This window comes from Pelecanus crispus, chromosome 7, assembly GCF_030463565.1.
Source record: "Pelecanus crispus isolate bPelCri1 chromosome 7, bPelCri1.pri, whole genome shotgun sequence".
NCBI classification, from domain to species: domain Eukaryota; kingdom Metazoa; phylum Chordata; class Aves; order Pelecaniformes; family Pelecanidae; genus Pelecanus; species Pelecanus crispus.
The window spans coordinates 10,544,017-10,560,710 of record NC_134649.1 but is presented as its reverse complement, the minus strand read 5'-3'; the positions used below and the strand labels follow the sequence as shown (position 1 = coordinate 10,560,710).

Genomic DNA, 16,694 nt, shown 5'->3' with positions numbered 1-16,694 from the left:
TTTCTACTCAGAGGAATGACTGGATACGAGAGTAGGAAGTGAAAAGGTATGGAGAGTCTACTCATCCAATTCAGAGGAAGATGCTGGCTTCATATTTCCCATATGTTGAGTTTTTATTTTAATTAATCAAGTAGTAACTTTAAAGCTACGATGGAGTAAAGATTCCTGAGTGGTATTCCAGATCTATAATTCTGGATCATAACTACCGTTATTACTAATGCCAATAATAACTTGTAAAAAAAACATCTCCTCCAAGAAAAGCAATCACCAAAGCATGTGCATCAGCAGTATTTCAATCAGCACTCAAGGTACTACAGCAGATCTACATGAAAAGCTACAAAAATGTTGTGTCTTTCTGTTCTGTAGGTAAGCGTAGTTGTGTCACTGATTACAATGATTGCACCCTCTGCTTTTGAACTTGTGGCAGCTCTGGAGATGTATCATCCAAGGACAACTCTTCGCTTCCAGCTTGCCAGGTATGGGCATTATGCAGTGTAGAAAATATGTGGGGAGAAAGGGAGGAATCACAGAATCACAGAATGGTTGGGGTTGGAAGGGACCTCTGGAGATCATCTAGTCCAACCCCCAAAGAGGAAGGAAGAGGAGAGCTGTGTTCTGGTCGCATGTTTTAGTCCAGCCGAACCAGAGAATGTATGAGAAGTCAATGGGATAACAATGCTGATAACGTGTATCATCATCTTGTTTTCAGGGTTCTCGTTCTGTACCTGGGAAACCTCTACAGTTTAATCATTGCTCTCCTGGATAAAGTGGACAGCATGAGTGTCACTGTAAGTTCAACCTGATGTTTTCTGATGTGTAAAGCTAGTAGTCTTTATAGATAGAATTCCTTTTCATATGAAGTCAGATGAAAATTTATTTGAAATTGATTAAAACATATTAGCGCTTGATAGGACTGTAAAGTTAAGTTTAGTTTGTAATGTTCATTTACAACAACTTGTAGCTTTTTAGGATAACTGGATCCATTTGACTGCTGATGTAACACCATAAATAGATTTCTGTGCATTGCTTAACTGTTTCAAAAAAAAAAAAAAACACCAGCACTTTAGGCCAACTATTCCCAGCTACCTAAAATCAGCTTTCAGTACTGTCCTTACAAGTTCCATCTGACTCCACACATTGACAGCTACTTAACAGTCACCTAACTGATGCTTGAAAATACATGAAGAAATGCCTCTATGTGTGTACATTGTAGAAGGTACAGACATCTGCATGCATATACAGTTGAAAAATTAGCTTTTGGGACATTTATTATTTCAGGACTCTGATGTTAACAACAATGCAAGTAATTCTACCACCTTCTTAGCAACCAAAATTCTTCCTAAAGAAGAAAATTTATCTACAACTATTCACGATGTACAAATAAAGAGAAACAGTAATGTCACATTGGAAGACAGTCACACTCAAGGCTTGATGGTCTCTGACTCACTGGTTAACAAAACAGTTTCCAGTAACTCTAACACCCAGAACGCACAGGATCAGTGCTGGGAGACATATGTTGGTCAAGTACGTAATTGTTTTATTATGTCATCAACTTATTCGCAATCCACATTTGACAAAAAAACTAAAATCATGTTGTGCGGTGTTCAGTTTTAGAGCTTTTCTTTGTATAAATTCCAGAATTTAGCTAAGGATTGTGTAGAAAGAATAAAGACTACGCAAAGTGATATGGCCGCAGATACAAGCTTTAGTTTTTGTTCAGTATCTACAATGTGTTTAGTGTTGTACAAATGTTCTTTTGCCAGGCTTTGGTCTCTGTCTTCAGCTCTGCACAGGCAGATCTCTATAGATGCGTGACACAGATCCTATTTTAATAGGATACATCCTATTAAACTCATACAGAGAAACGTGACTATAAAAATGTACAAGCAGTAACATGCACCCTGTGCAGATTCAGATTGCTGCCTGGATAGATGGGGATGCAGACCTGAGCCAAGCATGAGATTGTGCTCTTGGTCATTTGTACAATATCGCTGAAGTCTCCATTCATTCTGCCTCGGTAAATCACTAGAGAATCAAGTGTTCTTCTCTTCTTCAGAGAGAAAGAGGACAAGAACAAGAGGTTTCAAAATACTATCAGTTCGTAAGAATAGAGCCAGCTGGGTGCAGTGCCATGTATGCATGTTCCCACAGTTAGGCTGCAGAAAATCTGCAGACTTAATATGACACTTTTTGCTCCCCTACATGTGAAGCGTACATCATTTGTGGCCTTTCCTTTGAGTGACTAGCTGTGGCACTAACACATACAGAGAGAAATTTTAACCACACAGAATTCAAAAGATGTCTTTTGATCCCAATGTACTTTGGTCTCTATCACTGTTGCACTTATCTAGTGGCCTAGACATGACGCTAGCATACTTCTGACTTGCTGAGCTCCTTGTTCCGCAGTGAGCAATATTAAAGGTCTTGTTTGATCATCTGGAGCAAAAGACCCCTCCTAGGTTTATTGGGCTGACTTTTAGTCTTGTATGCCCCTCTCCCTATTGCATCACGGAAATTTTAGAATCAGTGTTCACAGTTTTTTTTTATTTTTTTTTTCCCCAGAATGGGCTAGAGATGTTTGGAATTTAATCTTTTCTATTTAATTGTATGTTTTTAAAGCTCAATTAAATATAGGATAACCCCATTTATTTGTAAGCACTAAACAGGTCTCTCTTATGGCTTGATGATCCTACTGCTATTGCGTTTTGGTTTTGTACAAATAATAAGCATGTCTCATTGTGAAGCACTCAGCAAGTATGTATTACAACAGGCAGTATAATAAACAATTGGGTACAATAGAAAAAACAACCTGTTTCAGTTTATCTAGACAAATTTTCAGAACAGTCATTAAAAAGAAAGGTTGAAGCCCTCATGACCAGAGTTTTATTGCTGCAAGCAACAGAAGGCACACTGGGAGCTTGATTATATTTGTTCTCTTTGCTAGAACAACAAGAAGTAAGGGAAAAGTCAAACAGGAAAAGCTTAAAAGGAAATAATTTATATATTCAAATAATACTTTATCAGGATACTAAGCTTGAGCCAAAATACAAGTACAAATGCAAAAGAGCCATATGCAGTCCATTTGCTTCCAGAATGACTCAGTATGTGTGAACAATATGTATTTCAGGAGATGCTAAAGCTTTCAATTATCGACATGATTTTCACAGTCGCAAGCATCCTGCTAATTGATTTTTTCCGTGGACTGTGTGTCCGATATTTAAGTGATTGCTGGTGCTGGGATCTAGAAAGCAAGTTTGTAAGTACAGTATTTATTTTATCAAACTAAGATGCTGAAGATGGGTAGGCTCCTTCCCTTAGTACTGAATGTCCTTAAAACCTTTCAACAGATAAATAATTTCTTGGTAGCACACGTCTACAAAGGCACAGGTCACACTGAGTTTAAATTGGAGGGCACAAGGTAAATGCTGAGATTGGATGTTTTTCTCAAGCCTACTTCCATGGCCATGGTGCAGAAATCTTTGTCTTTCCTAAAATGAGATCATGGGGCAGTCCAAGAGTCAAAGATAAGACATGAGCATGGAGTTGCTCCCCACATCTTCTTTTCTGTAGCTGTAATATCAATCCATAATGTAGATAGTGTTCCAAGAAAAAATAACCAAAAGCATATAGACCTTTAAGAAAATTACAGTGAGTAACATTTGGTTAGCAAGAAGCTGTTGGCATGAAGGGCTGAGGACTGGTTTTTGTCCTTAACTAATGAAGTGAACTAGAGAGGAACTAGTTTATTTAATCCCCTGCTGCAGAGTAGGTTTTACTGTGTTCCCACTGCCTGCCAAAAGTTGGTATTTAATCTGGATGTTTCAGGCTATGTGCTGTCTGAATCATAGAATCATAGAATGCTTTGGGTTGGAAGGGACCTTTAGAGGTCATCCAGCCCAACCCCCCTGCAGTGAGCAGGGACAGCTTTAAGCAGATCAGGGTGCTCAGAGCCCCATCCAACCTGACCTGGAATGTTTCTCGGGATGGGGCCTCCACCACCTCTCTGGGCAACCTGTTCCAGTGCTTCACCACCCTCATTGTAAAGAATTTCTTCCTTACGTCTAGTCTAAATCTATTCTTCTTTAGTTTAAAACCATTATTCCTTGTCCTGTCACAACAAGCCTTGTTAAAAAGATTGCCACCATCCTTCCTATAGGCCCCCTTTAAGTACTGAAAGGCCGCAACGAGGTCTCCTCGCAGCCTTCTCTTCTCCAGGCTGAACAACCCCAACTCTCTCAGCCTGTCCTCACTGGAGAGGTGCTGCAGCCCTTGGATCATTTTTGTGGCCCTCCTCTGGACCCGCTCCAACAGGTCCATGTCCTTCTTGTGCTGAGGGCTCCAGAGCTGGATGCAGTGCTCCAGGTGAAGTCTCACCAGAGCAGAATAGAGGGGCAGAATCCCCTCCCTCGACCTGCTGGCCATGCTTCTTTTGATGCAGCCCAGGATACGGTTGGCTTTCTGGGCTGCAAGCGCACATTGCCGGCTCATGTCCAGCTTTTCATCTACCAGTACCCCCAAGTTCTTCTCCGCAGGGCTGCTCTCAATCCCTTCATCCCCCAGCCTGTATTGATATCCGGGGTTGCCCCGTCCCAGGTGCAGGACCCTGCACTTGGCCTTGTTGAACCTCATGAGGTTCACATAGGCCCACCTCTCCAGCTTGTCCTGGTCCCTTTGGATGACATCTCATCCTTCTAGTGTGTCACTTGCACCACTCAGCTTGGTATTGTCTGCAAACTGATTCAGTCAAATGCTTCTAATAAATGATCTGAAAAAAAGATTAAGACAAGGTATTCATCCTACACTGTGTTTCTTGCAGCCAGAATATGGAGAATTCAAAATTGCAGAGAATGTATTGCATTTGGTCTACAACCAAGGAATGATCTGGTATGTAGTCCATCAGCAATTTTTCTTGTCCTTTGTTGGCTGATTGCTAAGTCAATCTGATGATTTCCAATTAAATGTATTCAAGTAGCATATTGGTAATGCAGTCTTTTATACTCCGTTATGATAAGAGATTGTCTGTTGATAGTGAGCGGCTGTTTACCTGTTTTTTTCATATGTTCTTTTGCTATTAAAATTGCTTCTGGCAACACTGAGCACTGACATGAAATTATTTTTCCAGGATGGGAGCTTTCTTCTCACCTTGCTTACCAGCATTCAATGTTCTCAAGTTGATTGGACTCATGTACCTGAGGAGCTGGGCTGTGTTAACGTGTAATGTACCTCATCAGCAGGTTTTCAGAGCATCTCGGTTAGTGAAAATAAGAACAAAAGATAAAGAATAAATCAAATGCAGACAATGGAAATGTATTCTGTGCATAGGAACAAAATGACAGGAGATTTTAGCTCTGAAAGTTGACAATCAAATTTGACAGTAATACCGATAACAAAGGTCTGTGAAAAAACATAGTTACTGAGAAACTGGAGGGTTTGTAAAACAGGGTAGTTAAAGATATGCAGGAACTGAAAAATATGTCAGGGAATATTCCTAGGCCAATCTATGTGGCCTAACATAAATGCTTTATTTCCATACAAATCTGATTGACCACAATAACCTACATGCGTTAACTGTTGCAAGTCCTATTTCGTGATGTTTCTTTGAAAGCTATGAAGTATCTGCTTTTGCCTGTTGCATCACACAACAGATTTCCCCATTTTTCTTCTATCATGATGAATATCTTAATTGTTTACTCAAAATGGAAATAATTTAGGACATCTTTAATGCTTAAGAATCAGTTATTTCTAACATGTTTTTAAGATGTATCAACTTCTGCTGCTCTTCTTTTTCTCCCCCAACACAACCGGGCAGTAAGGTTGTTTTTTACAGAAGGGTGCTATAAACCGTTCTCTGGCTGCAGCAGTGGTATCTGGAAAGCAGTGCAAATAGGATTTTGATCATTAAGAGTCTGTTTAAACTGGCTCTGTTCAGACTTTCTAATCATAGCAGAATGATTTTGATCTTGCAGAAATGTAGATCTTGAACTTGTTAGGTAGATACAGACTTGCACCTTTTATGTTGCCTCTGTTTTTTCTCTCTGATTAGTATAATCTGAAACATGTTACGCCTTCTTGCAGATCCAATAATTTCTACTTGGCCATGTTGCTGTTCATGTTGTTCTTATGCATGTTACCAACAATTTTTGCTATTGCCCGATATAAGCCATCTTTAAGCTGTGGTCCCTTCAGGTAAGTTATAATGGACTAATGAAAATTGAAAAGATTTTATTTCACCCTCTCACAATAAATTCATCAGGTTCAATAACACCCAAATTACTGATTTAAAAAAAAAAAAAAAGTTTTTCTGCTGCCAGCGTTTTCCAGTTTAACATTAATTAGGTGAATATGCCAACGTTCTAAGTGAGGCTCGACATTTTGCTTTATATACATGGTTCAGTTATTTGATGTTTACATAATGTAACGTGCCATTGAGCAATCTAGCACACATCACCATCTTGTGTCTCAATTCAAGCACCCTGCGAGCCTGGCCAATGCTTTTGTGCTTTGGAAAAATTGTTAAAAAGCAAATAATGAACAAGTTTCTTTTACCTCCTTCCACCACCCCACTCCCCTCACCTTTCACCATACTGTTCCAAAGTAGTTTTGGATGAAACTCCTTGTTTATTCAGTGCAACACTGCTTAACAAATTGATGTACCTAGGATTTCTTACAACTTAATTTTACCTTTTTTTATTTTTCTCCTCTTGTAGTGGACAAGAAAAAATATATGATATTGTTTCTGAAACAATTCAAAATGATTTTCCCTCATGGTTCAACACAGTGATTACTTACATCAGCAGTCCTGTGGTTGTCCTCCCTGCACTACTACTTTTATTGTAAGTACTTTGGTTTTCACAGGCAGGTTAAACTGATTGTATTAATACTGGCCTTATCTCTGGAGAGTCAAAGGTATCAGCTGAGGAACTGTTGGATACTGAGGAACAAACACTGCATTGTTGTAATTTTATTAAGCATATCTGGAAAAAAAAAAAAAAACGCAAAACACCTTATTGAATATATGGCATATGGATCAGACAGGAATGGGAGTATGTTAAAAAGACTGTCATCACATTTTCAAAAGGAATTTCTCATTCTGGGATGCTGTATTAAAGCAAGTTCATTGTATTGTGTCAAGACTTTGCAGTGCTGCTGGTTCCAGGAAGTTTTAAGATTCTTCTCCAGAGCTCCTCAGAAATTAATTTTCCATTTCCTCATGGTCTTTAGTTCAGTTTGTGACTGTGAACAGGGTTCAGTCTATCATTTAAAGAAGCTACTCAGTCATTCTGATTTCTGACAGGATAAATCAATTGTGAAGACCTGCTCTTAAGTGTTAAGGTAATATACCTTGCTGTAGACTTTCCAGTGGAAGTTCTGAAGTTCTTTCTTACTCCAGTTTCTAAATAATTGTTCACAGCTGGGAATTAATATTTACTTTGAGCTGTTTGAAATCCACTTTGCTTATATGAAGTATCATTTGTTTTGCGTGTACCTTTATATCATTTTTCCCCCCCCCTGTAAACTACGGACAAATGCAGTGTTTGTCCCACCGGTGGGCTTTTCAGGCAAATCAAAAAGACTGAAGCAATACTTCCTGTTTGTAACTTTTTTCTCTAAGGTCCCAGCCATGTAAATATGAACATATTTACAAATTGAAGTAGATCTATTGACTGCTTCAAACTGATGGCTAAGTACATATATAAATGTTTGTGGTATGAAGTCTAGCTCTCAGACTTTACTTCACCTGAAAGCCAGTGTAGTCCATTATGTTAGGCCAGATCTGATCTCAGCTGTGCCAGTGTAAACAAGGTGTTATTCCAGTCAGTCAACAAAATTACATTGGTATGAGTGTGCAAACTCAGCCGTAATTCTGTCTCCATTCTGTAACCTTAGACTGGGGAAAAAAAGATGAGAAAATATTTATCAAAATTTTCATTTTGAGTGTGTCCAGAATTTAAACAAACAAACAAAAAAGCTAGAAATGCACTCAGGGTTACATGCACAATGAAAAGACCTGCAAAAAACCACAGGCACAATTAGAACTGCTGTTAAATCTGTTTTCAGTGTCATTTCTTTCTTTCATGTATGTTTGCTTGAAAGAAGGCTGTGATCCATTATCACAGTATAAAGAAAATGCTACAAAGTTGCAACTGAACCTGTACAGCATTTTGATCACCAACAAACCCTCAAAGAGAAAACTATCAAGAATGTTTGAAGTGACTCATAATCACCTCTTTCTCTTCTAGCATGCTGATCTATTACCTACAAAGTATTGCAAGATCATTAAAATTCACCAACAATCAACTGAGAATGAAGATCCAAACAGTAAGTCCAGTGCAAAGCACTTTTACATGCAATTTCATGGGTCTTCAGTAAAGTACTAGCCTAATTAAATCTTTAAAGTCACTTTCAGTGTTTCACAGTGTAAAACCAATCCTATATTTTTCATTCTTACACAGCAGTGCATTTACTCTCTAATCCATAATAATTTATCCCTTCTCATTCTTCTGAATGTATTTTAGGAAAGAACTGAAGATAAGAAAAAGGTGGTTCAGATGGCAGTAGGTAAGTTTGTGAGCTTTAGAAATGCCATTATTAATAAAGCATTTGTATGCAAAACCATTTTGATTTCTCATACACATAGGGAAGTTCAGTTACATTTAAAAAACTGTATTTCCTGCAGAGTCCTCCTTTTAGATGGTTTTTGAGCTCAGCTTGACTTAATCTTGGCAGCACTGAAAGACAAGGTGTGTAGTTTATACCTAAATTCTGCTGGGATCTTTGGACTGGGTATTTTCCTGCTTTTACCACCAACAGGGCAGAACCTCAGAGGCATCTCTGATGATTCAGATCATGTCAGACCTTGCATAAAATTCAGAGGCTGGTAGGCAGAAGAGGAGGAAGGGAACGGCCCCTATTCTTTGACCTGAGATAGTTGAATATTTCGTCAGCAATTAAAAGATTTCAGACTTAACTGTCTGCTGTGCCTGAGGGAATTTGAACCTGCACCTTCCACTTCTCAGATTTTAGCAATGAGAAACCACAGAATGGATGCCGTCTTTCTAATACCTCCCAGTGAAAGGAACAAGTAAATATTTGCCAAGCCAAAGAGAAGACATGATTCAGTAGCCTTATGGCTATATCTTAATGATACTGTGACCCCCTTATAGCTCTCCAGCAGACACATACATGGTAAAATACCTGATGTATAGCAATATAGTGTTGAGCAGTGACTATTAAGGGCAATGAGGTATGTGTCCTAGTTGGATTTCCTTTGTTACAGAAATCAAATTCAGCTTTTGGCTGCGACCAGCACAGCCACTGGAGCCAGTTTGCTGAATTAGGCCGCCTTCATATTGGAAGTGGTGTACATGGTGAACTAAATTGGGGCTCTTGAAAAGAAACATTGGCTTGTTGCCCATTTTGGAATCCGACAGTGCAATGTCAAGTGTTTTTTCTATGTTCCCCAATACTGCATCTGCCATGTACCATAGTATGCCGATCCACCCCTTTATCACCGTGTCTCCCAGTGGGGCACCAGTTTCTCTTTTCTGAACCAATGGGGTTCTGTTAGCATTGGATCCCCTGACCGAAGGGTGAATTTCAGCCACTGCATTTACACAGCAGCTTCTAAATTCAGAGCCCTGGACAGTTCCTGTAATAATTTCTGTTTTCTAGCCAGAATCCAAAATCTGGATGGGAATGACAAGAGACCAGAGCAAGAAGGTGATATTATCAGCCAGGAGTCTTCTGTTCGGTCCTCAACTCCCCGAAAGAATGGCAGTGTCTTGAACTTTGAATCTCCTGTGAGCAAAGGCACCAGAATACAAACCATTTCCCAATCTGTGCCCCAAACTGTGCCCTCAACTGATGTTGTAAGACCTGTTGATGCAACTCCCACAACTTCAACCTCTTTAACGCCAGCTCCCTCAGTAGCAAGTGTACAGAGATCAAGAAACGATCATATCACAAACAGGCAAGACTGCTTTGGTTTTGAAATGGCATTTCTTCCAGCAGCTTTATGACATACCTGTGTTTATTTACAAAATAGCTGTGTATTCAAACTGTCCAGAGCAGTAAAACAGCTGAGGAATTTTTTAAAAGCAGATTCATTCATGGGTACTATTCAGATTACTTGTGACACCATCTCCTTAACTCTCCTTTAATTGAGATGGGATTATAAAACTTTTGAAATGATGTAGTTGATGGAGTTCATACACACCTCAAGCAAAGGTGAATACTAAGCTTCCCCTCAAGCATATAACCGAAACAATTTGTGCAGGATACTGTTAAAAGACAAACCCAGTAAGAGTGAAAGAACTCTGCAGAATGCCTGTGCAGGTCTAATTGTAGGACAAACAGTTTTGGACATCAGCAGACTGATGCTTTAAGCTACCTGTTGGTTTTTTTCCAAGTGATCAGACAAAGAGTGTTTTTAAACAGTTATCATAATAATAAGAAAACAGAATGGGAATGTAACTTGAGAGGTCAATTGCTTGGGGACAGGGAAGAACAAATAGATCTCCTAATTTCTAGGGTATGTTTCTCAAACTGGTCCTGAAAGCTTGGAACAATGGAGATTCTGTAATCTCCACCTTTGCAATCTACTGTTTGACTTCCAGAGCAATCAATTTTTTATATGTTTTAATTACATTAATAGGTAAGTGTGTATCTCAATATTTCCTTTCTTTTTTTTTCCTTCTTAAAGGTACCCAAGCGTTGTGCATGGGAGTGCAAGTGAGCTCTGTAAAACAAAGCCCTACACACCAGTGACTTTCAAAAAGCACACTGATGATGTTCATTCTGAGCCTCTCTTCAGAAAAGGCATTCGGCAGGTAAATCCGGATGCTCTTGGGGCAGGGGCTCCTGTTTTTGTGGGACGTAGACCATACGCTACCAGGTATTTTCTTGTTAATGAAAACGAGTCCCGCAAAAAATCACTCCGTTCTGCCGCCCGGCTCCAAAGGCACTTCAGAAAGGATGAATCAGGAGACATTATTGAGTTGTATCCACGCAGTGTCAGAAGATATGTGGTTCGAACACCACACCAGATGTATTCCCCTCATCCCAGTGAAGATGAGGATGAAGAAGAACTTGGGAGAGAATTCATTAACAGATCCCATCGCCCTCGCTCACTGTCTGATCTTCGCCCAGCACCACGATTTTACATTGGAGAATGTGCTGATGGCCACATTCTTACAAGCAAGGATCTAGCCAGAGTGCATTACAAATCCTGGGATGACGGTTTTGAGCTAGACCTGGACAGGCCTCCATATGCTTACAAGAAAGTGCACCTTAACTATCCTGAGCCCCGTGTGAAACCAAAATCAAAGCAAAAGCTGGAGCAATCTCTAACAGAATCTGATTCCATTTCCATTGAATCCAGCAGTGATCCGCAGAACAGCAGCAACGACCAGTATATCCAGGTCATTCATAGCAAGGAAAAGTATCCGAAACCTGGGACAAAACTCACCAAAAAGAAATCAAAAAACAGTGTTGATCTAAATATGTCTGAGACTAATGAACTGGTATGCTCAAATGTCTGAGAAAGTGCCCCAACCTTTTTGTGTTTTGAACAGGTGTACGTGCATTTGTTTTACTCGCTCTTTGAGGTCTATCGGAATAACTACGACATAGTCTTTGCAATAACAGTATATGCAGCTATTCGAGGTGGGAAAAGCATAGTCAGCCTTGTGTTTTACTGTTACCTGTACCTCGCTTTAATATCACAACTGATACATTGCAAAACTTGGAAGAGAAAATTATTCCAATTTATTACTTATTGTTATGCTGTTAAAAAACCAAAACCCCCACCTACTGGAAAATCAAAAGCTATGTATTTGGGGCATTTTAATTAAACCAGTACACAAATATGTCAGATAAGGCTCTCTTTGTCTCTTTGACACAGTCACAGCTAAAGATGGTTCCACTGAATAAATTGAGCAGGAAATCAGCTTCCTACAAATAGAGTTGCTATCTATAGTATAATTTATGACATCTTGATGTGCCTAGTTTGAATATGGCATTAATTACGGAGAATAGTGAGATTCTTTAGAGTGTACTGCATGGGCAACTGGGTTATTTGATTGTAGCAATACTCTTCAAGATGAAATCCTAGGTCATCTATTAATTTTCTGGTGATACTCCTCAGCCCAGCCTGCGATAAGCTTCACTGCAAGTCTCTGTGGAAAACTTTCCGTCTACAGCCTTTTAAAAACTTGCTTCATTATGCCTAATTTAATTCTCTCCTGTTTTTCACACACCATTGCAATTTTACACCTCCTTTAGATGCTGAAGATGGCTCTTTTTTTCATGTCACTTGTATGACACCGGCATAAAAGAACCGGCCCTTCGCCAGAACCGCGCTGTCTCCTTCCAGCCAGTTCCGCCGAGCCGAGCCGAGCCGAGCCGAGCCGTGCGTGTGGCCAAGGGCCGGCCGCAGGACGGCCATCTCCCGCCGCTCTCGCCGCCGCGCAGCCCCAGGCCTTGCAGGGGTTGTGTGGCCGGCCGTCAGACGGCACGGCTGCACCGCAGCCGGGCTGCGAGTGGGCGAGCGGGGTCACCCCATCTTTAGGTACGAGAACAGCAAAGCCCGGGCTCCCCGCCGGTTCTGAAGGCCCGAGGTGACCCGAGTAAGGCCTCCTCACAGCTGCCTGTCGCCCGGCGGCTCTTTCCCCCTCAGGCTGCTGCCCGGAGGCTGCCGGAGGCGAGGCGAGGACGGCCGACCCCAGCCCCGCGACCGGGCGCGCCGAGGGAAGCCGCCTGCTCCGGCCGGGCTGGCGGCCGGGGCGGGCCGGGGGGAGGCCGCGGCCCCTCAGGTGAGGGGGCGGTGCCGCCTTCGGCCCCGGGGGCGGTGCGGCGCGGCGCGGCGCCCTCAGAGGCGCGGCCGAGAGGCAGCTGCGCCCTGCCCGGCCATGGACTACGTGGGGCTGGCCGAGGCGGCGGCCGAGAAGATGGGGCTGTACCGGCGGGACCCCGGCGGCTGGCGGGGCTGCCGGCGTACGGTGAGCGGGCGGGGCGGGGGCGGCGCAGGGGCTGCGGCGGGGGAGGGCGGCTGAGGAGGGGCGGGTGGCCGGCCCGGCACGGCCCGACCCGGCCCGGCCCGGCGGCTGAAAGCTTCCCCTCCCCGCAGAGCGAGGTTTCGGTTTCTTGGAGACCGTCCGTGGAGTTTGCTGGGAACGTGTGAGTACGCCCGGCGCGCCGCGTTCATTTCCCGAGATGCCGGGGGTGCGGGATCGCCCCCGCGGTGCTGCCGCGGGTGTTTGGGGCCGGGCGGGGTAGAGCAGCGGTGTTTGGTTTCGTTTCGTCCCGCCGCAGGTACAGGGGAGAGGGGATCGTGCCTGCCAGCCCCCAGGATGTCTGGGAATGCATAAAGCCGGTGGCCGGCGGGCCCAGGACCAGGTGGGACCAAAACGTGAAAGACTTTGAGGTCGTCGAAGCCGTCAGCGATGTAAGTTCCTTAAAAACTGCTTTGGTGTGATTAATGCAGCGTTGCATTCGGAAGCGTTGGGCTCTGCACAGGCCTGCTTGTCGTAGTGCCTCATGAGACTGCCTGTGTGATGTGCACGGAGGTAAAAAAAGTCTCAAGAAGTTGTACAGCCTCTCTGTCTGGATCAGTCTGACAATACTGGGATTAAGGGGTTTTTTCTTTCTTTCTTTTTTCTTTTCCATAAATTGCATATATTCTCTTACTAATGGCTTATCTTTCTGAAAGGAACTACTAATACATTCTTGGCTAATATTGCATGCTTAAAATATGTAAATGTGTAACGCTGAAGATTCCCGCACTACATTGTTGTTAATGCTGCAAATCAAGCTAAGCGTGATTATTTTTAACAAGCTATTTGTGAGGGAAGAGGAGGTTTAGAGGATCCATAGACTTAATTGAGCAGTGAAGCGTTCATGTCATCAGCCATTAATTCAGGCCCCGTCTTTCACCATGGCAGCATGCGATGCTCTGCACTGCGCGCGTCGCGCTCTGCCTTCAACTGGCTGACTGACCTTGGGACGCAGTGCTTTGCCTCAGCGTCTCTATCATTAAAATAGAGACGCTGCACTTGGAGCATTACAGATGAAAAGGGCTATGTATGAGCAGTAGTTTCTGCTGCTGCAGTTATTTGGTCTAACTTCCAATTTTTTTTAAATGTTTAAGTGTGTCAGAACCTTAAAAGGGCATTGGATTTAGGTCCCCAAATCTAAAGTGGATGTAGGTGCTCAGAGGCAGCCAGGGTGCAAACACAACCAGTCCCGGAAATGTTCGTGGAAGTCCTGGGAAGATTGTTTTTCTTGGGGAACCTTAAAGGCATTTAGTGTTAATTATAAACTTAAACTTTAGAAATGCTGCAGCCTGCCACTTGAAATTCATAGACTGTATCAGACTTGCCAGCACTTACCAGTGTGGTAGAAACCTCTGTTTTGGGGAGTCTTATCACCACAGAGCCCCCACAGAAGGGGATGGTAGTGTTACGGTTTCTGCAGTGTAACAAATCTGGTTATCAAGTTGTATCCCATGTGATGTGATACAAAGAACTTATCTTTGTTAGCTTCCTGGAAAGAAGCATTTTAACTGTCCTGTGAGCATAGCTGTGCCAGATTTGCTTTACAGCATCCCTTGTGGTATCTGTCCTTAAACAACCTGAAGCAATGTGTTATCACTCTGTTTCTCTCCATTAAACTGTTCTTCATCAACACACCGTAGTGCCTTTTGATGGTGCTGATTTTAATTTTGTTCAACACAGGGTGTAATAGAACTCCTTGATACGGTTTAGAAAGTGTAACTGAAAGAGTACCAGAAAGTACAGGGATTGTTCTGCTGTACATTTGAAAGCATCAACTCACATAACTCTGTTTTGTGATTTCCAGACTGTCTCTGTATGCAGAACCACAACCCCTTCAGCTTTCATGAGGATTATTTCACCAAGAGAATTTGTGGATGTGGTACTAATGAAGCAATATGAAGATGGGACAATGCTATCTGCTGGTAAGATTCTTGTGTTCTCAGCATGTTCGCATTATGTTAGGAGATAACCAGCAGCTACCGGAAATAAATATAAAATAAAAAAATAAGTAGCATGCTGTTTAGTAGCTGTTGATCTGATCTTGATCAGAAGATAAAATATTAGTGGTCTCTTTACATCATTGTGCTCAGAGTATGAAAGTCACGTTAATGTTCAGATAATGATGATATTGTTGGCCTGTGGTTTCTTTCCTTGCTCTGCTTTTGAGATTGAATAAATATTTGCTAGAGTGCAGCTTCTCAGGAGTGAGGTGGCATATACCTCTGCAGTATTTGTTGGAAGTAATTTGAATGACCTCTCAAGAAAAGCAATGCCCTCACACAGCGTGGGTTCAATGAAACTCGCACAAAGTGTCTTGATGCTTAAGTCAGAGCTCAGTAACAATTGCTTCTAAATTCAACACTACTTTGATTTCCCCATTCCATGGCGAGAGTGGTTCCTTTTAATGGTCTTTTCTGACGGCTTGTATGGCACAGACCCACATTGAAACTGCCATTCTTAAATACATTTTCTTTTAGTGAGTTTGCTTCTCAGCTGGTGCTTTGAGTACCAAGGACTCTTTCCCATCTCCTGTGAAAATGACATTTTTCTTGAATGCTTTTTTCTTATAGCCACCAATGTGGAACACCCACTGTGTCCTCCTCAACCAAATTTTGTGAGAGGTTTTAATTATCCCTGTGGCTGTTTCTGTATACCTCTTCCAGGGTAAGAAGCGATCTATTCAAACGTTAGTGTATTCTAAAGCCCTTGTTATCCATTGTGTGGTGTGTTTATGTGTATATGGCCACATGCGATCTGTACCCTCTTGGCAATATCATGTTTCTGTCTTCCTTTGACTGGTAATCATTATGACTGGGTACCCTTTTTGTTCTCTTTTTTGTGCAATGAATTAGTCTCTTTGTTTCCTAGAGGGAAGTCTTTAATGTTACAGGAGCCATCATCATGGTAGGATTCTCGCTGACCTCTTAAGCAGAGATTCAGCAGAACATACAAATATGATCTTACTTTTTGGTAAATGAGTATCTGGTTATTTATTATATTGCCATAATTCATAAACAGAGTCATGTACCTAATTAGGGCCTAGTTGAAATATAATTTGACTTGTGGGGATAGCCACGTTCATTGAAATTTGGAATTAATGTCTGTTGTTTGTTTAAAAAATAAAGTACTTGGAAATATCTATCATCAGATAATACATATAAGAGTCATTGTAAAGTTCATAAGGCTTTTAAACCACTGGCTATAAAATCACTTACATTGTCTTTGCAGGGAGCCAGACAGGACTCAACTCCTCAGTTTCTTTCAGACTGATCTTGGTGGCTATCTTCCCCAGACGGTGGTGGATTCCTTCTTTCCAGCTAGCATAGCTGGATTTTACAGCAACCTGACCAAAGCTGTTAAGGCATTAAAAGTGTGACAAGACCAATTGCTGACATCACCAGCCAAGGGTGGGAAATAACCTGGCAACCTGAGGGTAGAAATAGGAAGTTGGCCTACAGGACTTTTCTACCAGCAAAGATACTTAGGAAAGGGGAACAATGGATTGAGTAAAGTAAATTTTTAAAACAGCATTTTCTACCTGTCTCTGTTCAAAGCAATGCATTCTTTTCTATTACAATATCCTTGATTTTCATAATTAGGCAAATCATCCACCAGAGGCTGGAATAATCCTGGAGATAGCAA

General features: G+C 41.8%; 2 protein-coding genes across 2 annotated transcripts in view; both read left to right on the top strand.

The window, feature by feature from the left end:
* TMC3 (transmembrane channel like 3) overlaps window positions 1-11,540 on the top strand; it is a 28,214-nt gene extending 16,674 nt beyond the window's left edge. The window contains exons 11-22 of the mRNA XM_075714377.1: window positions 367-476; window positions 710-788; window positions 1,279-1,524; window positions 3,128-3,256; window positions 4,817-4,884; window positions 5,123-5,251; window positions 6,076-6,186; window positions 6,708-6,833; window positions 8,241-8,319; window positions 8,517-8,559; window positions 9,673-9,970; window positions 10,703-11,540. Of these exons, the coding sequence (XP_075570492.1) occupies window positions 367-476; window positions 710-788; window positions 1,279-1,524; window positions 3,128-3,256; window positions 4,817-4,884; window positions 5,123-5,251; window positions 6,076-6,186; window positions 6,708-6,833; window positions 8,241-8,319; window positions 8,517-8,559; window positions 9,673-9,970; window positions 10,703-11,540 (2,256 nt within the window). The remainder of the gene's footprint in view (window positions 1-366; window positions 477-709; window positions 789-1,278; window positions 1,525-3,127; window positions 3,257-4,816; window positions 4,885-5,122; window positions 5,252-6,075; window positions 6,187-6,707; window positions 6,834-8,240; window positions 8,320-8,516; window positions 8,560-9,672; window positions 9,971-10,702) is intronic.
* Window positions 11,541-12,908: 1,368 nt separating this feature from the next.
* Window positions 12,909-16,452, top strand: STARD5 (StAR related lipid transfer domain containing 5). The gene is made up of 6 exons (XM_075714376.1): window positions 12,909-12,998; window positions 13,127-13,176; window positions 13,312-13,444; window positions 14,857-14,974; window positions 15,623-15,716; window positions 16,281-16,452. The coding sequence occupies exons 1-6, from the start codon at window positions 12,909-12,911 to the stop codon at window positions 16,426-16,428; spliced, it is 633 nt and encodes a 210-aa protein (XP_075570491.1). The 3' UTR covers window positions 16,429-16,452.
* Window positions 16,453-16,694: the final 242 nt, after the last annotated feature.

What these genes read in the sequence shown, in the direction of transcription:
- STARD5 (XM_075714376.1), top strand. Translation starts at nt 12,909, where the DNA reads ATGGACTACGTGGGGCTGGCCGAGGCGGCGGCCGAGAAGATGGGGCTG. An exon ending in TCGTCGAAGCCGTCAGCGAT is followed by an intron (nt 13,445 to 14,856) that starts GTAAGTTCCTTA and finishes TGTGATTTCCAG; the next exon opens with ACTGTCTCTGTATGCAGAAC. An exon ending in TGGGACAATGCTATCTGCTG is followed by an intron (nt 14,975 to 15,622) that starts GTAAGATTCTTG and finishes TTTTTCTTATAG; the next exon opens with CCACCAATGTGGAACACCCA.